At 52.0% G+C, this 26,587-nt stretch overlaps 1 protein-coding gene across 1 annotated transcript; it reads right to left on the reverse strand.

Moving 5' to 3' along the window:
• Positions 1-1,476: 1,476 nt before the first annotated feature.
• Positions 1,477-26,587, reverse strand: RXRA (retinoid X receptor alpha). The gene is made up of 9 exons (XM_042878728.1): positions 26,322-26,587; positions 22,567-22,717; positions 21,594-21,773; positions 15,401-15,570; positions 11,362-11,491; positions 8,933-9,065; positions 7,549-7,640; positions 6,607-6,712; positions 1,477-4,742 (listed from the first exon to the last, which is right to left on the reverse strand). The coding sequence occupies exons 1-9, from the start codon at positions 26,529-26,531 to the stop codon at positions 4,595-4,597; spliced, it is 1,320 nt and encodes a 439-aa protein (XP_042734662.1). The 5' UTR covers positions 26,532-26,587; the 3' UTR covers positions 1,477-4,594.

The following is a 26,587-nucleotide window of genomic DNA, read 5'->3' on the forward strand; positions in this document are numbered from 1 at the left end:
ATGGCTGGGTGCTTGCTGCTGCTGCCTGGGATGTGCCATGACCCCAGGACATGCCACGTCCCCAAGAGGTGCCAATGTCCTTGGGATGTGCCATGTGTCTGGCATGTGCCATGATCCCAGGATGTGCCACGTCCCCGGGACCCTAGGACATACCCTAGGATGTGCCATGATCCCAGGACATGCCATGGGGCCTGGGGCTCCCCCAGCACCCATGTCCTGCATGACTCTGAGCTGTCCCATGTCACCAGCAAAGGAATGTGGAATTCTTTCTGCAGGGCTGAGGTGTGCTGCAGGATGGTCACCCCCCTGATAGCGGCAGAACCCCACAGGGGACAACCTGGGAGGGACAGAACCCCCCCCAGCGTGAGGAAATCCCCCTGCAGAACAAACGAGGACTTGCACTGGGTTATATTTTAAAATGCTCATATATTTTTTTTCTCCTTTTTTTTTTTTCTCTTTTTTTTTTTTTTTCTTTTTTTTTTTTTTTTTTTTCCTCCCAAATTCTAATACAATTGTTCATCAAAATACTGGCGTTTCCAGCAGCAATTCTTTTTTCTTTCTTTTTTTTTTTTTTTCCTTTTTTTTTTTTTAAAGTGAATAATAACATACGGTAGTGATTTCACAGTAAAACAGACCTGCGGGAACGCCAGCTATACGTGTGACAAAAGACACCCCCAGACCAGCCCACCTCTCCCCCCTCCTCCTCCATACACACCCTCAACCCCCCCCCCCCCCCCCAAAAAAAAACATTTTTGGGAGTAGGGGGAGGAGAGAGGGGCAAAAAAAAAAACAGAAATAAAAAGTTCGTTCCAAACAAATGATTTCAAAAAAGAAGGAGATCTGATATAAAGCCTTTAAAACACGGGCAGAAGTTCCTCCCTCCCCTACGAGCGCTGCCCCTGCGGCCGGACAAATACAGAAAGAGAGAGGGAGAAGGAGAGAAAAATAGAGACAGCCTTTATAACAACCTCTGTAAAAGAAACAAACAAAAAAAAAACCAACCAAAATATATCCAAGGATACGTCAGGGATAAAATTACATTTGTACAAAAATAGATTTTTTTTTTTAATTTTTTTTTTTTTTTTTTTTAATTTTTTTTGAGGCTTTATTTTTTTTTTTTTTTTTTTTCTTTTCTTTCGTTTTCGTTTTTGTTATTCGAAATTTTTAACGTGTTTCCTTTTTGTTTTCTTTCAGCTACGCGACCCCCACAGCCCAGGCATCCATCGCTAAGCATCGGGGAGCGGCTAAAGCTATTCTTCCTCACCGCCACCTGCTGCTCCGAAGGGAAAACAACGGCAAAAAAACACCGAAAAAGAACCAACAGAACAAAACAGAAACAAAAAAAGGCATCTTAAAATAGATGCATCTCCTTTGCGGCGAGTTATAAGGACCCAGGTTCGGCTTGTGCCAATTGGGAAAGGGGTTCGCATACAACGGAAGCAAAAACAACACGCGGGGGGAGGGAGGGGAAGAATCAACTGAAAACAACACCAAAAAATAAAGTCTGTCATTGCTACAGGTATAATATATGTATATGTGAGTGAGGCTATTTGTACAGTGTATATATCTACAGTACATACATGTATACACAGCACGTATCCGTGAGCCCAGGCGGTCTCTGATGGGGACAGCATCGCCTCTGAGCCCGGATGGTGGGGGCTGAAAAGCTGATGTTTGTGCTATCTTTAGAAAATTAAAGATTGTCCCACCAACAGCAAGAAGAAAATTTAAAAAATACATATATATTTAAAAATAAAAAATAAAAAATAAAAAATGATCACCCTAATGGAAACCAGATGTTGGCGAGAGTACTAAGATCTGCTTAAATGAACGTCCTACCTCGCCAGTGGATAATGTGCCTTTTTTTTTCTTCCTTTCTTTTACCCATGTATCACCTCCTCAAAAAAGCACGTAATACAGTCAGGATAACTACGACGAGGGGGGAAAAAAAAACTAAAAGCCAAGAAGTGAAAAAGAATACAGATGAAAGAGCCAAACTCATGCAAGAGCAGGTTGCTTTAAGGCTGCTGTGGCAGGTGACAGCGAGGCACGGGAGCTCATCCTTCTGCTGGGGACGGCTGCCTTGGTGGCCCTGCATGGGGGAGCAGGGCTCATCTCCGGGGGCTGAGCCCCAAAAGGCTGCTGCTGTGAAACAGTGAGCTATGCTGATTTACAGCAAGGTGGGAGCTCTCTTGACACCAGGACAATGCTCAGCCTTTCCCCAAAGCTTCCTCTGTAAGGGGCAGGAATCCTAGAACTGTGCTGCTCCAGGGAAACTGAGGCACAGAGATGTGTCCTGACTGGGAACCCCAGCATGAGGGCTTTGCACCCTGCTGCATGCTGAAGGCAACCCGCTGCTCACAGCATTTGTGTTTGTAGGGGTCAGACAGGAACCAGGGTGGGATGGGATGAATGGGATAGATGGGAAGAGTGGGGTATGAAAGACGGGGTGGGATGAATGAGATGGATGGGACAGGGTGGGGTAGGACAGGAAGGACAGAATGGGATGAATGAGATGGATGAAATGGGATGGAATGGATGGGATAAGATGGAAGGGATGGGGTGACAGTGAAGGGATTTGACTGGATGGATGGGATACAGTTAGGTGGGATTGAAGAGATGGGATGGATATGATGAATGGGAAGGATACGATGGACAGGAAGGGATGGGATGGGGGCACATGCTCAGCCGTCCAACAGTGCAAACCAAAACAGCCCCTTCCAAGCAGTCAATCATTAAAAAAAACAAAAGCAAAAAAAGAAGTGGTTCTACCCAAGGGAGATAAACAAGGGTCCAGGTTTATTATAGTGCACAGCTGACCGACCCCCAGCACACTCTGACCTCACTGCTGCCAGCCCCCAGCCTCACACTGGGCAGGCACTGAGCAGCCCCGTTTATTGGCACTCTCACTACATTTCATTTCTCTCGCCTTCTTTTCTTGGCAAATTCTTCCAGGGTGAAGCTGTTTAATAATATTTTCAGCGGCATGCAGGCTGCTGGAGAAAGATGGCCAAAAGATTTTCCCCACCTCTGTGGATTTGCCAGCAAGGAGATGGCCTGATGGGGATGGAGCTGGAACTTGAGCTGCCAGTGGGGTGAGAACAGGCAGGTGATAACTGTGTTCCCCAGGCACAGAGCAGCTGGTGGGATGCTCTGCAGGAGATTGCATTCTTTTTGGGACCACTTGGCTGTCTTACAGCAGACATAAAAGCCGTGGGGAAGCCCTCAGTCCAGGGCCAACCGCAGCACTCAGCCTTGGTTCCCCCCAACCCATGGTGTGTTTGGGACGCTCAGTCCTGTTATGGAGGGAGAAACCCCCAATGAGAGACTTCACTCTGATCTTCTCTCTCATTTTCTCCCCTGCTTAATGCAAGAGGGTGAGGTGAATGGCACAGGTCCTCCACCATTCCAATGAGGGATATTCAGGAATGGTGAGCTCCATTCCTGCATCATTGCCAATGAATGCCCCAGGGAGCAGCACGGCTGAGAGCTCCCACTAACTGCTGCCTTGCACCACAGCTACTGAAACACCATGCATGGGCTGCTGGTGGTTGCAGGGCTGCTGCTCCCTACAGTCTGCACGTGGGGCATTTTGCTGAGCCCACCTTCTGGCTGGAAATGCCCCTGCATGAACTCAGGACTACAGAATCCAACAGGAGCACTGCTGAGCCACCAGATCCTGCTGCTCCAGCATGACAGCTCCTGCAATAAGGCAGCTCCTGTAGGGCTGTGCCAGGACGTTGGGCACAGCAAGAAGGGCAGGAGGCCCAGCAGGACCTCCGTGAGCTGCAGAAAAGTGGAACCACATCCCTGGCAGCCTTAAAGCAAGCACTCCAGAGCTACGTGTCCCAGAGGAGCAGCATCACTGGGGACAGCAGAGGGGGACAGGGCAGCCCCACGTTGTTCAGAGAGGGATTGAGCTCAGTCCCAAACCCCTTGCTTTGAGCAAAGAGGCTCCGTGCAGCCACGGTGACTCACTAATAGAGCCCAGTGAGAGCCACCCCTCCCCACAGCCTCTCCCTTTCGCAAAGGAACTGCTGAGACTACTAAGAATAGTTGGAAACCAAAAATAGAATAATTTTCTTTTTTTTTTTTTCCTTTTCTCTTGTTCAAAAAAAACCAAAAAAACAAAAAAAAACAACAAAAAAAAACCTAAAAACACCACCAAAAAAAAAAAACAACTCCATCCTCTGATAATAGCCAGCTGCAAATCCGGTGAGCCGAACCGCTCCCTTGACTCGTCCAAACCCCACGGCGGGGCCGGGATGGCACGGGACCGTCCCTGCTCCCATGCCACGTGCCACCCAGCACTGATGCGAAGCCATCCGTCCCCACTCCTCTACATCTACCGCAGGGAAAAAACAGCCATCAGAGGTCTTTAGATGCAGCAGTGACAGCAAACGGACAAAAAGGTCAACGTGATGAGGCGGCAGGGAGGTGCGGGTTCGGCCCGGGGACCACGCGGAGAAGCTCGGACGGTGCCTCCAGCATTTGGGGAGCAGAGGGAAGGGGCTGGGGTGGAGGAGGAGGAGGAAGCAGAGGACGGAGCCCGCATGGCCCTGGCTGGGTGAGGGACTGACCCAGCGGCAGTTCTCTAAGTCATTTGATGGGGTGCTTCCAGCATTTCCATCAAGAAGGTGTCGATCGGCGTGTCGCCTATTAGCTTGAAGAAGAAGAGGTGCTCCAGGCATTTGAGGCCGATGGACCGTAGGGCTGGCAGGCGGAGCAGGAGCTTGGCGAACCTGGGGGTAGGAAATATGGTACAGAGTTAGAGGGCCTCAGCTGCACCGCGCGCAGGCTGGGAGCTCACAGGCTCTGCTGCTCCCAAAGCAAAGAAATCACAATGAGAAATCATTAATTACAGCCCTAGCTTTGAAGATCTGGTAGCGGATATTTACAGCAAACATCTGCTAAGCTGAAAGAGGAAAATAAGGCACGAAGGGCCATCCCTGGGCTGGGTGCGCTGTATCCGTGCCATGCTTTAAATGCAGGGAGCAGCCTGACTTGTTTACGGGGTCCCTGCGGCAAAGAGAGTGCAGCAGCTCTCAGCTTGCTCAGGCAAAAGGGAAAGCAGCTGAGGAATTAAAAGGGGTCCTGTGGGGGTCAGCAGGACCACCCTGGGAGCCCCCACACTGCCCACCAGAGGGGAGAAAAGCCCTTGAACTTGGCTTTAACGCAGCACAGTCAGGGTTTCAATATGAACAGAGCCAGCCCAGAGAGAAGGGGAGCAGGAAACACACAGAACCACGCACAAACACACTGATGTTATACACGCATGCACACTTCTCTCTTCTGTTTTTTTTTCTTTTTCCTTTTGCTGAGCTGGCAAGAACAGCGGGAGCAGAGCCAGGAAAAACAAATCAGCTCTACCATCCCATTCAGGAAGTTTCACTTTAAACCAAACCAGATGATGGCTGCAGCCCTTGGAGATGTTTAACTGTGAGCACACCAGCCTTCAGCACAGCATGCTGGGGGGCGGGGGGGGGGAGGGGGTGGGAAGGACAGCCCTGCCTGCTCCCTCCAGCACGCACAGCCCATGTCCTCCTTGCAGAGCAGCAGGGAGCACGCAATGCTCCACCACTTGATTCCAGCCCCAGCTGGGGATCACGCTGTGCCAGGAGCACTCCGAGAGCGTTCCCTTAGGGGCTGTGTAACCCCAGACTCGCAGCCCAAGAGTTAACCCTGCTGAGCCCCCTGGGGCTTATTGCAGTGGGTCCTGTGTTGGAGCAGGGCTCAATGCTGGCCCTTGTGGGCAGCCCTACAGGTTTACCCCTAGAGGTTTTTGCAAAGCAGTGTGTGCAGACAGCACAAGCAGGCCCCCATATCCGTTCAAAGCCAGCAAACCAAGCTCCAGAGTCCACACTGGTGCCAGCACGACCCCCACTGCAGACTGTGAATGCTTATGCAAAGCTCAGAGTGCTTCCCACTGGGGGAGGGCCTTTATAACCCCGCAACCCAACCACAAACACCACAAAACCTCTTCACAGAATGTCTTTTTTCATCTGCCAGCACAATGATATCCCATAACCAGGTCCAATACACTGCCTACTGCATCCACTGCTGTAAGAGCATCCTTTTTCCAATCCACCCAGACCAGGAATGAAGGTGAGACACAAAGCCCAACAGCTCAGGCTGTGCTTCCCAGCACACTTTCCCCAGCAGCACTTTCAGTGCTCTGCTTGGTTTCTCAAACGACTGTCAGTCTCTTAACTGGCAGTTGCCAGCTTCAAGGCTGTAACTGGGAAAATGCGCCCACTCAGCTCCAGAGCGGTCCAGGAAAGCATTCCTAATTCCCCCTCCCATTCCCAGCTGGATTGGGGGAGGAGAGGAGGAGAGAGGAGCATCAATTGAGGCTTTCACTTCCCAGCAATGATGCTCATCTGCCACTGAAAATTAACTCCGTGTGTGTCTTGTTTCAGCTGTGGTTTGCTCTCCGTGGTTTCCAAAAGGGAAACGATACCCCTTACCTCTGTGGGCGTTACAGCAGAGCCAGGGCTCCTCAGGACCGCTCCTGCTGGGCTGTGGGGAGATGCCTAGCAGGGGGGACAAGGACTTTCCTCCACTTCTCAGGGTGCAGTGTGGTGGGGCAGTGCAGCAGTGACTCACCTCCCAGGCTGGTCGGGGTATTTGTGCTTGCAGTACGCCTCCAGCGATGCGTACACCTTCTCCCGTAACGCCTCCACTTCAGCCGGGTTGGAGAGACCTTTTGAGTCTGAAGGGTGAGAGAAGGAGCATCAGCTGCCACCCCTGAGATGGGCACAAGGTTTCCCCCTATGTGTGTTTCACCACACTCCATATCCCAACCCCAAACCATTTGGCTCATTCCAGTGGTCACAGACCCTGAAAGCAAAAGGTTTGAAGCCTTCCAGGCATCAGCTTGGGGGATTTCTCCCTCCAACACCGAGCCCTGCAGCAGGGCTGTAAGAAAAGCCCCTGCTCAGGGTCACCCTGATGTGACAAAGCCTGGCAGGGACAAAGTCACTGTACCCAAGCACATGCAGGATGGGAACCTCTCCAGATCTGCCTTCTTTTACCAAATACGGCTAATCCCAAATTGCAGGCAACAAATTGCTGGTGATTATAAGAAGGGGGAAAAAAAAAAAAAGTGAAGCTGAAAAACGAAACCAAGAGACAGCACTGAACCCTGCTGAAAAGCCTGGCGTGGGATCAGGGAACAGGGACAATAATAATAACAACATGTTTTGACTTTGCCCTGATCCATACCTTTGTCTCTCTAAAAGACCCAGATCCACTGTAGCTCTTGTTTAGCAACACTCCCTAAAGCACCAGAACTCTGTACAGCTGGGATGCTGGGAATGGGGAGAAGGCGTACATGGATCAAACCAAACCCCTCCAGAGAGAGAGGGGAAAATGCCTCTTGGAAAGGAGAGGCACTGGGGGAAATGTATGGATCCGGACCCAGGCATGGGACATGTCTGAAAGCTGGCCCCATTCTCAGCAGTGCACACAGTGAATTGCAAGAGAGCTCTATGGGTAATGAAAGGATCACAAAGAGCATCAGCCACAAGAGGAGGTGGCTGCGGGTACCGGGGTTGAAGAGGACGATGGCTCGCAGGCAGCCCAGCTCTGTCTTGTCCATCTGCATGTCTCGCATCTTTGACACGAGTTCTGTCAGTACTCTGCAAAGGACACAAGAAGCACAGGTGTCAGCATTAACAAGAAACAGGAAAAAAAGCAAGATCAGACCTAGAGAGAGGCACGTGTTTAATAAAGTCATGGGATAGGGCTCGTTTGTACCCTCATTTTCCTCCTGTATCAAAAATTGCTTGTCAGGAACATCAGCGGTTCCTGTGAGACAGAACAGAGATCAGCAGGACTGGCTTTGTGCACTCAGTGTGAATTTGGCACCTGAGAAAGCCATCTAAAAATAATAATAATAATAAAAAAAAAGTAATAAAAAAATAAGGCAGGTATCTAAAAGCAATTTCCTCTGCTGGTAATTTTTATTACTCCCTTTGCTCCTTCTGCAGGTGCCGGTCTTGAAATATTTTCCAGTGATTGCCCAGTGTTTCCTGTTGGAGCCTGCAGTGAAGTCATGCACTTGCACTTATGACCTCACAGGAAACAAATGATGTCACCCAGCACCAAAGAGCAATTTCCTTGCTAAGTGAGAAAGCATCGAAGCATCGGTGGTTTGGTTCCAAGTCAGTGCCTCAGGATGAGGCTGGGGCAGAGAAATCAGAATCGTATCACAGAATCATAGAATGGCCTGGGTTGAAAAGGACCACAATGATCACATAGTTTCAACCCCCTGCTATATGCAGGGTCACCAACCAGCAGACCAGGCTGCCCAGAGCCACATCCAACCTGGCCTTGAATGCCTGCAGGGATGGGGCATCCACAGCCTCCTTGGGCAGCCTGTTCCAGTGCCTCACTACCCTCTGTGAAAAACTTCCTAATATCTAACCTAACAGCCGTTCCCCCTCCTGCTTATACACTCCCTTCAAGTACTGAAAGATCACAATGAGGTCTCCCCAGAGCCTTCTCTAAGCTGAACAAGCCCAGTTCCCTCAACCTTTCTTTATAACAGCCACAGTGTGAGCGATGCCCAGAGCCACGCTGTTGCTCTAGAACACTTTCCCAAACAACTGAAGAGCTGCTGGGATGTGCCTGTGGAACCCACTGTGTATTTCTGGTGCTTTTTCACTTTGACAATAAAACCACGTCTCGGCCCAATTAGAAACAGAAAATAAAGAGAAGCCCCTCATAACACTGGGAGGCATCCGGACCCCGTGGCAGAAGCATCGCTTTGCAATGGGCTGTGATCTGTGCAGCTATTTTGTGCTGCTGGCTCTGCACACCGAGGAGCAGCGACACGACGCGCTCATAGGATGCACAGAGGAGATCCTCTACCAGGGGACACGGAGCACAGGGACAGAGCTGGGATTTCCCACTCTCTCCATTCTCCCACCTGTCAAAGATGGCCCCGACGCCGGCGCTGTGCGCGCTGTTGCGGTGCACGTGCAGCCCGGTGGCCAGCAGGATCCCATCCTTCACAGCTATGGAGCGGTGGGAGAAGGAGGCAATGAGGAGCTCGTTCCACCCTGCAGAGAAAACAACAGCAAGGTCATGGGTCAGAGCCACACGTCCTCACAGTGAGGGAATCAGCTGCATCACTGCCCTGGCATCAGTGGATACAATGGCTGAGATGCACGGCTTCTGTAGCTCAGAATCTGGAGGAGCAACACTGTTCCATGGGCATCCCATGTGGCCACAACCATGCCTTGGAAATCAGCTTGACCTTTATTACCAGAGAGGCATCTTTGGTAAGATGGCTCCTCTACAGTCCTCACATTCGCTATGTGCCTGATTTACCCAGCCCAGATATCCAGAGCACAGATTTGTACAGCAGGGCCCAGAATTCTCCATTTATTTAATTTTGCATTTTTTTTTTCTTTTCTTTTTCCGGGCTAGAAATGCCATGCAAATACGTCTTCCACCTCCCCTCCTTCCACAGAAAAGTGCCTTTTCTCATTGCCTGCAATAAATACAAGGTCCACGCGTGCTGTGTTTACCTACAGCTGCAGTGATGTCACTAGAAATTGTTACCAGCGAATAAAGTTCACTGTTCCTTAAGTGGCCACAGGATGTTTCCACCCCAATCAAGGGACCGTTTATTTGGTTACAGGTTGGGTGAGGTCTGGCACTTGCAGAGGGATTGCAACACCAAGAAAGCCAAGAATGGAGAGTCTGCAGGAAGCTGGAGGGGACCTGGAGAGATGGTGTCTCATTGAAAGGCACTGTGGGCTCAGCCCTATGAAAGGAACCCCAACCAGGCTCCCCCTCTCAGCCCTATAAAATGTTACTGCTGTCTCAACCATAGCAGGTTTGGCACAAAGGAAAGCCAGGCAAAGCAGCTGAAAAATAGTTGGGTTTCCTCCTCCAAAAAGCCCAAGGAGGGAAGATTTTAAATGATTCAAGACTGCAGAGGAAAGCTGCAGCCACCACCCAGCACCGCTCCTCCATGCGTGCTCCACTTAGTTTTGCCTCAGAGGATGCATGAGTGCACCTGAGGCTCTTAGCTAAGTTTTAATACTTAAATATTTCATGGGCAGCTGTTCTCTCGCCGCTCAATAATAGATAAAGCCACAGCTTAAAGGACCTGGGGGAGGTTATCTGAGGCCCCTGCAGAGATGCTGGGAGCGGAGAACCAACGGGAGCTCCTCGTGCTCAGGAACCCATGACAGAACCCCACGATGGGGTCTGCAGCCCCCACCCTCCCCTCACCAACACAGAGACAGCATCAGGTCAGAACATCTCCAGTTCAGCCTTCCTCAGCCGCCTTCTGACAAACAGTTGCAGCAATTACAGAATCACAGAATGGTTTGAGTTGGAAGGGACCCTGAAAGGCCATCTGGTCCCAATCCCTGCAGTGATCAAGGACACCCACAGCTCCACAGGGTGCTCAGAGCCCCTCCAGCCTGACCCTGGCTGTCTGCAGGGACGGGGCATCCACCAGCTCTCTGGGCAACCTGTGCCAATGCCTCACCACCCTTAGGAACTATTAGGATTCACTCCAAGTGCATCTGGGGGAAAATATGGAAACATTAAAACCACTGAGGTCTTTTCCTTTCCAATCCCAATTTCATCCTTCCCACTGAGTTTGTCATTCGCTGGAAGGGATTTCCCACATCCCACCAACAACTTGCCTGCCCCTCTGTTTCAAGGAACAAAACTGCTGCATTGACTCAAAGCCTTTGTACTCACTTCTCTGATGACGGGAGCTATGAGAAGAGCTTTGTGCCTATAATGCACCCTCACTGAGTCTGCTTGTAATTTCCTGCCCCTCCCCAGTCCTTGTGCAGGACCTGCCAGCAGCTGAGGCTTGCGTTTACTTGCTGGAAGACCACCTCCATCCCAGTTAACTGCCTGTAACCTCCCAGAGCCCCCGCTCCTCCACACCCCCTGCAGCATAAGGAAATTTAAAATAAACCCAAAGAACTTCATTTTCATCTTGGTGGGTGGGAGAGGGAAGGCGATATATATTTTTCTCCCCTGTCTGCTTTTAATTATGATCAAACATTGCAGTTCTATGACATTTCATACAGACCCAAACCCCCTTGTCTTTCCAGTCCCAGCTCAGGAGGATGCTGGCGCATCGTGCCCTTGATTTCCTGAGCATCTCATTCATCACACAGAAGGCCAGGCCATTTTTCAGCCCACTGGCAGCTGGTGCAACATTCTGGATCCCATTCAGCAACACATCCCTTGGGGCTTTTTCAATCCCACTTAGCAATTGAACGATCTGAAGTTATTCCTCAGAAGCAGCTAAAGGCTCTCCAGTTCCCAGCACCCAAATCCCAGCACGACGGTTGAGGGACGCAGTGCATTGGGGCTCACCTGCTCGCAGCAGGATGACCTGGTCATCCAGGGGCAGCTCTGAGAAATGGGGGATCCTCTTGGCCCACTCCACCAAGGTGAAGAGCTGCTTGTCGGCCGCCTGGCAAATGTTTGTCACCGGGTCGTTGGGCTGCAAAGAGGAGATGGAAAGGTTTGAAGAAAGCAAGGAGGAACGTGGGAGGAAGAGGGAAGGGGTTGCTGTCTGCTTGCTCCCCGAGTTTGGGAGCTCTGTGTTCAATCTATGTGGGTATCATCTGCAGGGACCCTGCAGCGTGCACATTCCCATTGCTAGTACCTCCTCACTGCACCCCACAGCGTGGAGAGGGCATCACAGTAAGGAGAAAAACCCTCTCCTTTGAAATATTACCCAGTAACACAAACCATCTGCTCTCAAGGAGGACAGTCAGCCTAAACACACCAAATCCCTGTTTAAAGGAACTGCTAACAGCTAAAGTGGGCTTGTGATTAGGAATGGGAAGAGACCGTCTAACCCCAGCAAAGACAGACCCTGCCAGCACAAGTGTGTATATATGGTTTACCTCTCTGGACAGGGATGTATGAGCCCCTTCACATATCCCTGCAATCTCCACTGATACCTAGCAGCTTTGATTGTACAACTATTTCTCTTCTATGTCCTTAAAAGAACAGTTTCAAACTCAGAGAAGGAGCGTTTGCTGCACCTCTGCATTGCATGGGGCTGGGGCATGGGTTCTGTGCAGCCAAGGCAGGAGCTGCCCCATATGCACATGTCTGTGTCCCACCGTGTGCTCCTTCCTTCTCTCCTTTTCACCTTCTTTCTGCCACCCACACTGCTGACTTCTCACTTTTCCACTCATATTTCCTCGACACTGTGGATTTTGAGGTACCTGCCTAGCACACTATGGGATTCTGCATGCAATGCACACCCCTTACCCAGCTGCATGGAGGGAGCAGGAGGTCGACACGCCATAAGGGATGCATCAGCCCCAGGGAATTGAAAGGGAAAAGGTCAGAGAATAAAATATTGTGGAAAGAACCCTTCCCTCTGCTGACTGCAGAGCTGACCAAGTGCTCACAAACCAAAGGGAGGTGAGAAATGCTGCTTTGAGAAAAGGAAAAAGCCCTACAATCCTGCCCAGAGCCACCCCTATATGTTCCCCTGTCTGGATGGCTCTGCTGTCCCCTGACAGCAAACACCATTCTGTGTCTCAGTGGCCAACATCTCTCATCTCCAGGCTTAAAATAACCAGCATATGGCAGGAGTAGGAGCACCCGGCTTCAAAGTATTCTCACCTGTTGCTCACAGAGATGGATGGGGACGGGCTGGCACTCAGCTCCACGGGTCAGGGGGGAGCATTATGGGGATGGCCCCCCAGCCCTGCTGGCTGCTCAAGAGAGCTTGGGCAATGCCCCATCCCTGGAGATGCTCAAGGCCAGGTGGGATGGGGCCACGGGCAACCTGGTCTGGAGCAAGCAGCTCACAGTATGAGCTGGGGCTGGATGTGCTTTAGGGTCATCCCTTCCAACCCAAATTCTGTGACTGTATGAACTCCCTGGGGAATGCCAGCACCTAGCTCTCACAGGTTGAATGCACCACGGCTGCTCTGCAGGCAGCATAATCTGCACTTGGCTTTTGGTGCTAATTCTGCTTCACACTGCAGTTCCTGGGACGACCACGGTGCTTCCTGGCAGAATTTTAATGTTGAGAGGCAGCTGAAGGCATCACCCCCTGTGGGCCAGAGTTCTGGAAAGGCCTCCAGAGCTCTGGAGCCCTCCAGGAAGGGCTCTGCCATGCAGTGCCTCAGAACCGTCCCATGCATGGAAAGCAAATCTCCCCCTGCAGTAAATAGCAAGGGCACAGTGCCAGAGTGTGACAGAACGAAAGGACAGGAGGGCACCTGATCCTACTGGAAAACCAGAGCTTGGAGGCATCTTCCAGAAAATGGTGACTTGAAACCAGCTGCTAAAGGCCGGTTAAGAACTCATAGGGATAAAACCTCTCAGTTACAGGCTTTGCCTTTCAGCAGTCAGGAGCCCATCCAAGGCAGTGCTCAGGCTGCTGGGGTGCAGGGGCAGAGCCAAAGCCACCCCTCCCCACCACAGGCTTCATAGCACGACTGCACCCATCTCCCCTGGTGCCAACTAAGGTGCTGGGACAGAGCCAAGCATTCCCCCCACTGCCCCCCCTTAAATCAGCTCCGAGAGCTGTGCCAAAGCCCTGTGGCTGGAAGATAAAACCACTGCCAGGCTGCAAAGCAAAGGTACCTCTGCTTCCAAAGCCACCCAGGGACGGCAGCAGGAAGGTGACAGCCACAAGCATGACAGCACCTAGCAGAATTTCACCTGGGTGCTGCTCCTCCAGCAGTGCTCAGAGATGCACCAAGGTGTGGGGCACAAACACAAGGACCCAACCTGCCCTGCTGAAGGCAACAGCTTGCATGCATCTATTAAGGACTGAATGTGCACCTTCGCCTCACAGTGGAGCACTGGAGGAGGGTAACACCTCCATCCCCCCTCACCATCACCACGCTGCTGATCTCATACAGTCACTAAACCTGCTACAAATGTCACCTCATCGGCAGAAGCCCGACAATAATAGGGCATTTCAACAAGCCTCCTGCTTCTATTTAGATGCAACACACATCCTTGTTCACAGTAATGCGTGTTGAATTATGCAGGAACCAGCTTCCAATTTGCTACAAGAGGCTGAGGAGACGCAGTGCCAGACGAACCCATTTATTTCACCTCGCTCTCTGGGGTTTGTTTTCAAGCCAGCACAATGCTGCCTCCAACTCCCCTCAAGTATTTCCACTCCTGAGAGCTCCTCCAGCCCTTCATTGGCCATGGCAGTGCTGGTCCCCCCAGCCAAGCTCCTGGCTATGGGGCAGCAATGCCATGCTCAAGAAGCTTCAGAAGAGTTTCACTTAGAAATCAGCTAAGCAAGATGCCTTACACTTCACTTAGCAAGCCACAAAGCACTCTTGTAGGTAAAAGCTAAAGAGAGCATCCCAGGCCTCACGTGCAGAGCAGCAGGAGATGTAATAGGATGTTTCAGCACATGTTCCTGCTGCTCCGGATGAAGCAGATGTGTGCTCCAGAACTCCAGCTGGAAGTTAAAGGAGGGTTGGACAGCCAAGAGGTGCCCTACAGATAGAGGAACATTGCTTCCATGGGAACTGAGGGTACTGAGGAATCAGCTCTGCATCCTAACTGCAGGGCTGTGAGTGCTGCTCTGCGATAAGGCTCTTTTTGAGGGCTCTGTCCTAGGAACCAAATTCCAGAGGATAGGTTGGCTCTCACATTTGGAGGCAGCTGTTTTGCAGTGAGGCTTTCTCAAAGCAAGGATGCTGATAAGGGAATTATCTAAGAAAAAGCACCAAGACAGTCTCCCTCTGACAGCTTCTCACTCTTTACTCTCTTCCTGCCAGCTCTCTCCTGTTTGCACAAGGCCCTGTGAGAGCCCTGCTGCTTCCAGCAAGCCCTACTGTAACACAGGCTTCCAATAGGAAAGGGACTCGAGAGCCAACTTCTACAGCTTTCCCCTTCTCACAGCCTCCCAGCTGTGTAATTCAGCACCCAAAAAGTCACGCCCCTATTTTACAGCTCTTATCTCTTTGCACTTCAGCCACAAAGCTCTGTTTACTGCCTTGATTGGACTAGGAGCTCTTCAGAGCATGGAGTGCCTTCCTGCTTTTAGCGCTAATGGCTGTTAACTAAAACAAAATCTCCGTGAGCCCTTTTAATTACACCTTGCAGCGTCTGTTCCTCTCTGCAGCTGTGGATGAGCATCGTTCTCTATGGCCACCAGGCAGCAGAGCACCAGTGCTGCCAGTTGCACTGGGCAGAGGGGCTTGCTTTCCTCATGCTTTCACCTGAGCTCATCTAGCAGCTGCATTGCAGAGCTCCAGTTCCCACAAGCTAACCTTGCCCTGACCCAAATACAGACCGGCTGCTGCGTTACCGCCATGCCAACACCAAGCCCCAGCTCCCTGCTGCGTCCCTGTGCAGGGACAGCAGGACCAAGGGATGGGACAGAAGGACCAAGGGACAGGTGCCTCACCGAGCTCGGCGTCAGGCCCATGTTTGCCTCAATGTACGTCTCTGTCTTTGGCTCCACAGCAAGTTCTGCTTCCAGGATCTTCTCCACAGGCATGTCCTCATTGGCGCTACTTGTGGACTCCACCTCGTTCTCGTTGCGGTCTTTCCCCCGCTGCCTCTCCTCCTGCACAGCTGGGGAAGGGAAGAAAAGGACAGCATCAGCCCAGGGCTCTTGACTACGGTGCCAGGGGTGAGCTGGGACCCCGGAGCTCCACAGAGCCTTGGACACCTTCAGCATCCCTACGAGCTGCAGAGCACACACACCTGCTGCCTTGCTCTCCAACCTGAGCTTGCCAGCAGTGTGCTCAGTGGGTGTGAGGAACGGATGGGCGCAGCTGCAGGGGGAGAAAACGAGGAGGTGAAGGGACAGCAGTGGGGAGTCCTAAAGAAAAGAGAAACGGGTCACTTTCACAGATAAGCCTACAGTCAGACCATTTCCCGAAGCTGCTGGTGCTGGATTCCCACAGAGGCCCCTGGAACAGCAATGGGGTTGTGCCATCACGTGCTGCTTGCAAAGCAGGACCCAGCCCTCAGCTCTGACCAGACGGGACAGACCTGCCCCAGGTCCCATGCAGGAGAAGCCACCTAGCCAGAAGCATGTCACATGCTGATGAGTCAATGTCTGAAGAGTACACAGATGAAAAATGCTCGTTAGATGCTAACAGCATTATTATTAATCATCTCCTTTTGAAGCCTGCACAAAGCTGTCGCTAAACCTGGAAAGCAGCTCCACGCAGACAGTTACACTGGTAACTATCTCTGTCTCAATCACAGCGCTACATGCCCTAAATCCACAGTTCCCACAGGACACAGCTCGAGCAACAGGAGCTGCCACCAGGAGAGACCAGGGCCTGAACCTCCCCAGCTCTTTGTTCAGGGCTGAATGAGGCACTCAGCCATGCCAAAGCCTGCTATTTATTAACAATTACCCCAACACTTTCCCTCTTTGCTGAATCTGAACCTGGCTGTGCGATGAGAGGAGCAGCAGCAGGGGCGCAGGTGTTGCAGCAGTGAAACCAGAGCTGCGTGCAGCACAATCAAACCCTTCAGGCTGCTAAACCAACTCCATCCCAAGTGCAAAAAAAATACAAGCTAGAATATAAAACTTCTTCTTTAACAACAGGAAATTAAAGCATGTGCTATCCTATACAGATACTGCTCCTATTAGCCTGGTTTGCAGAGCCTTCCTGCTGCCCAGCTCTGCAGCTCTGCATGCCAACAGGACATTCTGTTTGCTGGCTGAAATCTGCAAAAAGCAAGAGGTCATTTCTGCAAACTGCTTTTAAATGTAAGAGCTGCAGAGGCTCCTGAGGTTCGCAGTGTTTTCTGCCTGGCTGCCCAGGGCCAGGTAGGCTGCTGCTGTTAACACTCAGATTTGTGCAGTGCCTTTTGTCCATCTGGACCTCGTCTGGTTCTGGTTCTTATCTGTCCTTTCCGAAGCTAACATCAAACCTGCTTGAATCTTTCCTCTCACTCCCATACGTTCTTTTTCTAGACCCAAATTGTCCCTGGTGACACAACCAACATGTATTTAAGAGGAAACAACCATGTTCAGCTCTGGAGACTGCTTCTGCTCCCATCTAATACGTCCTGCTGTGCAGGTGGACAAGAACAGGGCACGCAGCTCAGGGACCTGGAGGTCTCAGGACCATTCCCAGCCACAATGACATGAGTGGCCACAGCACAGCACTTGCTCAGCACTAAGAGCAGGAGGTGAAGCAGGATTTCTGCTTGCCATGCCTCAGTAACACTCCTGCGATGAAGAGCATGTGCCCCAGCCCCGTCTGATGGTTGTGCCAATGCTTTTCTTTTTCTTCAAGGAGATTCATATGGTTGAGAGGACTTTTTTTTTTTCCATAGTGTGATTTTAACAGAAGGGAAGGGCTTAAAACTTGCAATCCACTTGAGGAGAAAAAAGATATTGCAGTCAGAGCCTCGCCTCCTCCAGCTATGTCTCAGCCGTGCCAAAGACAGAAGCCTGTGTTTTCCATGGCACCTGATGAAGATGTGCTCGTGTTATTCCGCTTGATTTGGCTTCTTCTTGCCTATGGCTGCTTGCTGTCGCTTTGCATCTCACAATCCCAAGCCCATCTGCACTTCCCCAGGACAAGCACAGCAGTGTATGTGCTCAAACCACTTCTTGGCAGCTTCTCCCTCCGAAAGCACCAAAATGCTTCATCCCGTGGACTGCAGACAACACTGAGCTGCTCACGTGCCAAAAATGCAGGATCCATCCGCCAGGCAGCAGCCAGCTGAGGTGCCCCCAGCAGCAGTGCCATGGTTTGGGGAGGGCTCAGTGCCCTGTAATTATGGCTTACCCTGAGTTGATACAGATGGGTACACTTCTTTCCAAGATAGAAATCCATCCTTCCAGGAACAACACTGTGGACTACTGGCTGAACTCTTCTTGAAAGAGAATAATTCCCCAGAACTTGACCTATTGACCACTGACCCAATGGGATCTTCTCTGAGGTCAGATGCCACAGGTGGGCTCTGCAGAGCAGGCAGCTTGCTCAACCCATTCCTAGGCAGAATAAAAGCCACAGACAATAATGGACAGAAGAGACACATGAGGGTGGTGAGGCACTGGAACAGGCTGCCCAAGGAGGCTGTGGATGCCCCATCCCTGCAGGCATTCAGGGCCAGGCTGGATGTGGCTCTGGGCAGCCTGGTCTGCTGGTTGGTGACCCTGCACACAGCAGGGGGGTTGAAACGAGATGATCACTGTGGTCCTTTTCAACCCAGGCCATTCTATGATTCGATGGCAATGGCCCCCTTCCAATCCGCTGCAATTGGGGTGGCTCTGTGGACATCACCAGGGCACTGGGAGATGCCACTGCCCTCCACCACACTTTGGGATGCCCTTTAGAGACCCAGAAACTCTGGTGGCTTCCAGGACTCAAACCTGCATGGGTTTGTCATAGCCTACAGTGCATGGCTGTTTACCTACCAGGTGCTCAGGGAGGGTTTACTGGGTTTACATTTCACCAGCAGTGGAATTTATTGGGCTCTGCTGCTTTATTTTTTTTTTGGCTGTATCTTAGCTGTGCATCTTGAAGTGCTTATGCCTCAGGTACCCATTTATAGCGAAAGTGCTGCCATAGGAAACCAGCTCTGAGAGCGTTTCTTCTGCTTTGTCCTCATGCAGCCATGCTTCCTTTTTTCTTTTTCCCCTATGTTGCAGCTTCTTATTACTGTGAACAACCTCAAAGGCTGTGATACAGGAAATCAATGGCGCCGTTTTTTTTTCCACATTTACTGAATCCCACATTTGGTTATTTCTTAAGATGGGCAGAATTCTGCTGTGACGCTACGAATGTAATGCCATGGAAATGGAGTGTTAAAAAGTGGATTGAAGTATTTGCATGAAATCAATCCGTGCAGGGAACGGCTTTGGAAGACCAAAACCTCAAGGACACTTCACTCTCAAAACCTGACCACAGCCCTGCCAAAGCAATGAGAGAAAAGCACAAACCAAACCCTTAACTCTCAACCTTGGAGCATTCTCCAAAACAACAAACAAACCCAGCATCACTTAACCAGCTGGTTTAAAGAGCAGCTCTTTAAAAGGATAGAAGAAACAACCTCATTAAGCTGAAAAGCATTTCCCATCCCAAAATTACTCCTAAAAATAACTGTTGCTCTTGAACTCTGCCCCTTCACTGGGCTGTGGCCGCTTGCCTGGTTCAGCATTTGTTCAGAGCAGTGAGATGGAGACCCAATTCCTGCTCTTTCTTCCCATATTCCTGCTCCTGTTCACCCTGAGGATGTCGGGGCGCAGGGATGGTTCTGTCATACAGCACAGCAAGCTGTGAACAGAGCCAGGCCACGGTGTGACTCCCAGAGAGCAATGCCAGGGGGCAGATTTCTGTCTCCTGGTGTGCTGAAGGTTCCCTGGTGGACCAGCACCCATCCCATCAGGTACCATCACATGTGCAATTAGTGACAGCTGCAATTAACAAAGCTGCCTGGAGAGTAGAAGGAGATGGAGGGATGGGATGGGCTGCGCTGGGTCCTTGTGGTGGCTCAAAAAGAGCATGGGAAAGGGCTCCTGGACAGCATATCCTGCTGTTGGCAATGCAGGGCTGGGGCTCCATATGGTGATCTGCAGCCACACAGGGACCCCAGTGCATCCCACAACCAACCTGTCCTACTGGCATTGCATCTAATTCACTTCCCACTTTTTCCTTTGAAACAGGAAGCTGCTGGCACACAGCTTTAGAGGCTCTAAAGCTGTTTAGCAAACCAAGACTCACCTCAGACCCTAATGGTTGCCAGATCAACCAGAGTTACACCTGTGGATGCAGATGCCACCCCATCACAACAGTCCTTGCATTAGTCAAAGATCTTGATGGTAATCTGAACTTTTCACTGGGAGACAGCACAGAAATCGAAAGCTCACAAAGCTGGCAGTAATTTACAGTGGGAAAATGCTCCTGGTTGCTTATTTATCAGAGCCTCAACACCTCCAGAATCCATAGGGCTCGTACAGCATCAGGATGTGCTGTAATGTTTTTTCACAGGGAGCAGCCAGAGATGCAGACTCCAGAAGGAATCCTTTTCCTGCTCTAAGCCTGCATCCCCCAGACATGGCTGCTAAAGCCTCCACCCAAACAGCTCCCTCTGTCCTGCCCCTTCCCAATACCAGGGTGTAGAGCAGTCACTGGAGAACCACTGAACAGTGATTCCTTCACTACTTAATTTAGAGGGTTTTGCTGTCCTTCCACGACATACAAACACATTTGTGCTACAAAAGAGATGCTTCTCAGCAGGAGTCTGCTCTGCATTTATGGGGCTATAAATTAGGTCTCCAGAGTGAGGTATTTTGTGAGGAAATGAGGCCCATTACCTCAGCTCTGTTACTTAAAAGAGGTAACAGTTTACACCAGAGGATAACAGCCAGCTTTCCTGTAAGCAAGCACTGGGGCAAAAGGAACCATTGTGCAGGATGCAGCCCAGAGCTGCTCCCCAAAGAGATGCTGTGGGGACGACTATGGCCAAGGCTCGGGGCTGCCAACAAGGGAAGGACAGCAGCAGTGGGATGGGTGCAATGGGACAGAGATCATCTGCTGGCAAATGAGGTGGATCAGCACTAATGAGCCGCTCAAAACCAAAGCTCAGGGAGCTCCAGCTCCACTATAGCAATGGGACATTTCTGCACTGCCAGCCTTACTGCGACCTGGGGAGCGAGGCACTGAGCCCAGCTCTGCCTGCTTGGGGATCATACCTTATGCACCAGCAAAACCCTCTGCGTGCCATGCCAGCACCGCCTGAGCACGCCTGGAGAGTTATGAAGCTCCCATCTGTCACACTTTTAAATAATTGGCTGATCGTTATGAATTCATTTGCTATTCACTGCGATAATGTTAATCAAGATGAATTAATAGAGCCCTCGCACTGTACGCGCGCTCCCCGGGGAATTCCACCACCGTTTAGAGATTAATTAACAGAGCTGTAACTTCACTGGTGCTGCCCGTGCAATTGCTGCTGTTGGTGGGCACGGAGCAGTTCCCCATCACCGCTCACAAACCAAGGGGATGGAAAACCCAAGGGGATGGAAAACCCACTCCCCTAAACCACACTCAAATGAGGTCTCTGCTCACAGCTGCGCTGGCCACAGCCACCTCCATGGTACAACCCATCCCTGCTTGCACCAGAAAACTCCAAAGTTTCCAAGCACCAAAGTTCTGCAGGACCAGGGAGGGCACCTCAAGGGCTCTCCAGAGTGATGCCAGCAGGGAAAGGGCTCTGCCTGACCCAGTGAAGGCGTAAGGGGAGAAGGCAGCGGAGACCTGAGCAGCGCTGCGGGGTCACTTTCCCATCGCGCCTGCTAAAAGCCCATTCTGCCAGCAGTTTCAGAGAGATGCAGTCAGCATTTAAAAAGAGCACTTCAAAGAGGCTCTGCCAGGGAGTTTTAGAGCCTTCATTTAAATTCCAGTAAGGGGAAGGGATATCTTTTTGCAAGACTGAATTTCTTCTTTCTTCCCAATAAGAAAAAAGCAGCCAGCACTGCCAGGGAACGCTCCTGGGTCAGCACGGCCCCAGCTATAGGCAGACAGGGCACAACGTGTGCCTGTCAGCCCCGTGTGTCACCCCAACCACATGGCCAGGTGCCCACAGGACACACAGCACCCCAGGGGGGCTCACTGCCTTACCTTCCCTCTTCATCCCCATGGCGAGACACTTCTGGTAGCGGCAGTACTGGCAGCGGTTGCGCTGGCGCTTGTCGATCAAGCAGTCCTTGTTGTCACGGCAGGTGTAGGTCAGGTCCTTCCTCACCGTGCGTTTGAAGAAGCCCTTGCAGCCCTCACAGCTGTACACCCCATAATGTTTACCTGCAGACGGGTGAAAGGGCTCAGCAAGGGTGCTGGGTGCCTACAGATCCTTTGCTTTCCCTCGTCGTGGACCTGCAGATCTTCTCGAAGGGACCCTCCCAACCCAAAGCCGTTCCATGATCCTTCCCAGGGCAGCATTTGGGAGAGCCAGAGGCTCCTCGGAGCTTCAGCAAGGAAGGCTTTGCCTTCATTCATCTCCATAACACCAGGATGCTCTGTGGGGCTACAAACTGCCCCAACCACCCCTGGTTATCCATGCAGCAAGACTGGGGGCACCTCGCTACGACCCTCCCCAGCCCAACAGGATGAGCAGGAGGCATCTCCCACGACCACAAAACTCAGACAGCAGGGCAGTAACAGAGCTGAAAGCTTTTAAAGCTTTGTGAGAATAAAGGGAATTAGCACATCTTTATCTCCCACCAGTGGAGAGACTCCACGAAGCACATCTTTTTATCTGGTGCTATGTGATGAGCCCAGCCATAGATCAAAGGAGGCAGAGAGAGGGACACTCAGCTAATGGCTGGTCCTCCCTGCTGGGGGCTGGGGATAAAGGACTGGATTGGCTCTACCAAGGAGCCTGACAAATTGTTTACTTCTCTAGTTACCATTAGGGCAGTGTAAAGGATGGGGAGGTCAAACAGCTGAGCTGTGCACACCTCACCTGGGAGAAAGCAAGCCTGGGGAGGCTTTTTCTTTCCCATTGAGCACTTTTGTCCCTAAGCCAGGGGGATGATGCTGAGCTCCTATGTGCCTTGGCATCCATTGGCATCTTGCAGTGCAGGAGGAGCCTTACCTGAAGATCTGTCCCCGCAAATGGCACATATGTGCTTGGTGAAGGAGGCCATTGTTCCTGAGGGATGTGCTGGCACTTTGAGGACTCCATTGAGCCCCAGGGGTGGCTTGATGTCTTCTGAGCTGCTGACGGGGTTCATGGGTGAGTTGAGCTGTGAGAACACAAGCAGGGAGCACATGGGATCAGGTACAGGCAGGGAAACGTATGAAAGAAGGGACAAGCCTCAAATGGGAACAAACAGCTTAAAACCCACAGTGCTGAGCCCAGAGGAGGATGTGGGCACCTGAGCCCAAAGATCAGTGAGCCAGGTGCAACAAGGTCTGGCTTTGCAGAGCTGCAGGTGTGGGATGCTTCCCTGCCATTCACAGCCTTCAGCAGAGTCCAAGAGAACTGGGAAATAAAGCAAAGAAAGCCGGAACAGAGGGGCTGGCGTGGCCCCATCAGCAGCTCTGGGATTTCAATGAAACATTCCTGACTTGATTTCCACATTCCTGGCAGGACAGGATGGTGCTCCCCTCCTGCACAGAGAGAAACTGAGGCACGGAACTGTCAGAAAGCTCAGTCCTGGCAATGGAAACAAGCTCACAGCAACCTGTGCTCTGCTACCCTGCCCATGGCTGCATAGCCCAAATAACTCACTGAGGCGTGAAGGAAAGGTGTGAGGACAGAGCCGCAGCCCCAGCCTGCAGGTTCCAGGCTGCTGTCCCCATCACAGCAGCCATCTGCACCCTCAGGGCCTCAGGGATTTTCTCTGCAACAAGATTTTATGCTCAGTGCCATCAGAAAAACCCCTCTGCAAAAATGCTCTGTGCTGGTGTCACTGTGCCCTCCTGCACAGTCCTATCAAGAGGGGACAGGGATGCAGGAGGGACCCCACAAGGACCAAAGCCCTGCCCAGGGAAGGTATAATGGGGTCCTGCGTGGGCAGCCAGGCTTCTGCAGCTCCTGCCAACTACTAAGAGAAGGATTTGTCTCAGCTTGTTGTCTTTCTCTTCCTTAATAGAGACAGTGGGCAATTGCACTTGTCACAGATTAATCCAGGGAAGTCCTGGGGCTCGCGTTCTGTCCATTAGAAGACCACAGCCACTCCTCTGACTTTCAAGCCTCCAAGCTGGTGGGAATACTTGGCAGGCAGAGGGCTGATAACCACAGCACACAGCGAGGCAAATCCACCCCAGTGAGCAGGGGTGCAGCAGGAGCATCCCTTGGGGACATGACACAACACCAGGGTGAAAGGCATGAGCCACACTAAGCTGCAACACTGCATACGGCTTTGGGGTCACTGGCAACACCCCCACAACACATTTTGGAGCTAATCATCAGGTGCTGCATCAGAGCTGGGGCAGAAGACTTTAGATATCTGCTAAAATAAGCTTTTCATCATCAAGCCCCCAACCCCAAACTCCACGTGAGAAGCATGTGAGCATCTTCCTTCTGAAGGGTACCAGGACATGGGGGTGCCACCGCCCCCACAACTCAGCCCCGCTGGAGCTGAGTCAGCCCCAGGATGGGAGAAGTCACCAGTTCCTCCTGCAGCCCCAGCCCCACGTGTGCTATGAGGTTCCCACACCGCTCTGGCGCCAGCCCCACTCCTTCCCCTATAGCTGGCGCGGAGCTGGGAGCACGTGCCATGGGAATGCACCATACACAGCATGGAGCAGGGACACAGAACTGCTGCTCTGCTTCCCCAATGACGTGGCAGCCCCACGCGCCGGGACTCCTCGGCTCCTCTCTTTTCCCTTTTTAGTTCATTGCACGGGGGATCAAATCCCCTTTGGTCTAATGGCAACCAGAGTTTTCCTCTTTTTCCATCCGTAACACACTCACATTCAAAAATCATTGTGTAAAGGCTCTAGAGGAGCCTAATCCTGCTCCTGATCCATTCCCCCGGTGCCCCAAGCTGCTTCGAGTGCTGCCTCGAGCAGCACAAAGCAGGAGGGAGGAAGAAGCCTCCAGCATTGCAAGTCCATCCCTTCTATCTCTTACAGAAAATTATGCTTTCTTTGTTTTCACAGCAATTTTAAGTAAGACGGCTTAAACACGCACTAAATCCCAGCAAACAGACTTCTGGGCAGGCTGGGACTTTGCTCACACTGCTCAGGCTCTCTGCCAGCTCGTGCCCAGCTCAGTGCTCGTGCCCCCTCCCTCCCCACAGGGTCCCCAGCAGTCGCCTGGGAGCCGGACTGCGTCTGGAGGCTGCGTGAGATCCCAGGCAGGAGGAGATGCTCGAGGTCAGAGCTGATGTCTTTTGGCAAAGCTCAGACCGGGAGGAGCTGGGTCAGAGCTTGCATGGGAAGAAACAGCAGAGGGAACGCAGCCGGGATTTTGGGAGCTGACATCTCCGTCCCACCCCGGCACGGCTGCCCCACACCCTTCTGCTCTGTTGCCTTTCCAGAGGCAATGAGGCATGGGCTGATGGCAAGTGGCATCTGCCATCTGATGCAAACCACCTTCCATCAGGGTGATCCCCACCCGGCGGCTGGGGCCGCACGCCTCATTACCCCCGGCGCTTTGCCGGCCGGTGCACAATGGGGGGACTGCACTCCTTCCTCTTCTTCCTCCTCCTCCTATGCTCCTATGCAAGCCCAGGTAGGTGCCTGCTGCAGGGCCGGAGCCCTAATGCACCCAGACAGGGGACAGATGGACAGGAGCCATTAGGCTGGAAACCTCCTCACCATCTCCTGAAGGAAAACCACTTAAGACAAGTCCGTGGTGCCGGCACTGTGCCGCCAGGGCTGGGAGACACCGTGCCGCCGGCTTGCTTCCAGGCACCATCTGACCATGCTCTCAATTCCCCTTTTTACTCTGTGGTTAGGTTTTATTTCGGTTCCTCCAGTTCCTACACCGCATCGTGCCTAACAGCAGAGCTTCCTCGTTCCACCCCTCCCAGCTGGCGGCTCAGCCCCACCTTGCTTCCCACTCCTTCCCCACCACTTCAGAGCTGGCACTGCCCATTTCAAAGCACCATTTCACTTCCCCTTCCCTTTGCCACGGGATAGGAGGCTGCACAGAGAGCTCCCCCTGAACCTACAGGGGCACGGGCAAACCCTACGCTGCCTCTCCCATTGCATCTCCATTGAGGATGGCTGACAGTGCCCGCACGGCATGTCCCTCCCCAGCCAGAGGCAAAAAGACCCCGTTATTGCTGGAAATAAATCAGGCCAATATTTAAAAATAAAGGTGCTGGCAGGTGCTTGACTCCCAGCGAGGGCTTGGGATAAATAAACCGGCACTGAGTGGCAGGTGGTAGCCAATTCCTTAATCTGCCCTTTTACTAAACACATATCGTGCAAGCAGCCAGCAACAGGTGGCAGGGGCTGGCCAGCTCTCCCCAATCTTGCTATTTTTAAAAAGAGCTTATCTCTTGCTAGTTGGAGTTTTTTTACATAATCTTCAGCCAACCAACACCAGTTCCTCCCCCTGTAAAGGGAAAGAGGAGCAGTGGGCAGGGAGGGGACAGCTGATGGATGGCTGTGGTCCTGCTCTACACCCCAGCGGTCCCCCATATGACATCGGAGCAGCAGGAAGCCCCGGGCTTCATTTCCCCCTTTGGGTTCTGCTTTTTGCCACCCTGTGGCGCCTGCCTACATCCCCATGCTGTCTGAAATGGGGTTTTGCTCCCCGTGCTATCTGCAGTGGGGTTTCAATCCTCAAAACCTGGGAGAACGTAACCAGAAGTGGGACTGGATCAAACCCCAAAACCACGGCTCTGCCCCATCAAACCAGCAGCAACATCCCTGCCGCTCTCCCCTCACCTGTGGGCTGCTGGTGCCGAATCCCAAGCTGGGCGTGGAGGGAACAGACATCGAGTGTGGGCCCATGGGGGAGCTGATAACGGAGAAGGGTGGCCCCATGCCATTGATGGGTGAGCTCAGGGTGCTGATGGGTGAGTGCAGCTGGCCTGGGGAGCCCAACGAGGAGCCGATGCCCGGCCCGATGGACGGGTGCAGGGATGGGGTGGCCATGGGGCCTCGGCTCGTCGGGGAGTTCAGGGATGTGGAATTCACTTGGTTTGAGAAAT

This window comes from Lagopus leucura, unplaced genomic scaffold (genome assembly GCF_019238085.1).
Source record: "Lagopus leucura isolate 7727_CA_CO unplaced genomic scaffold, USGS_WTPT01 Super-Scaffold_100022, whole genome shotgun sequence".
In the NCBI taxonomy this organism is placed as follows: Eukaryota; Metazoa; Chordata; class Aves; order Galliformes; family Phasianidae; genus Lagopus; species Lagopus leucura.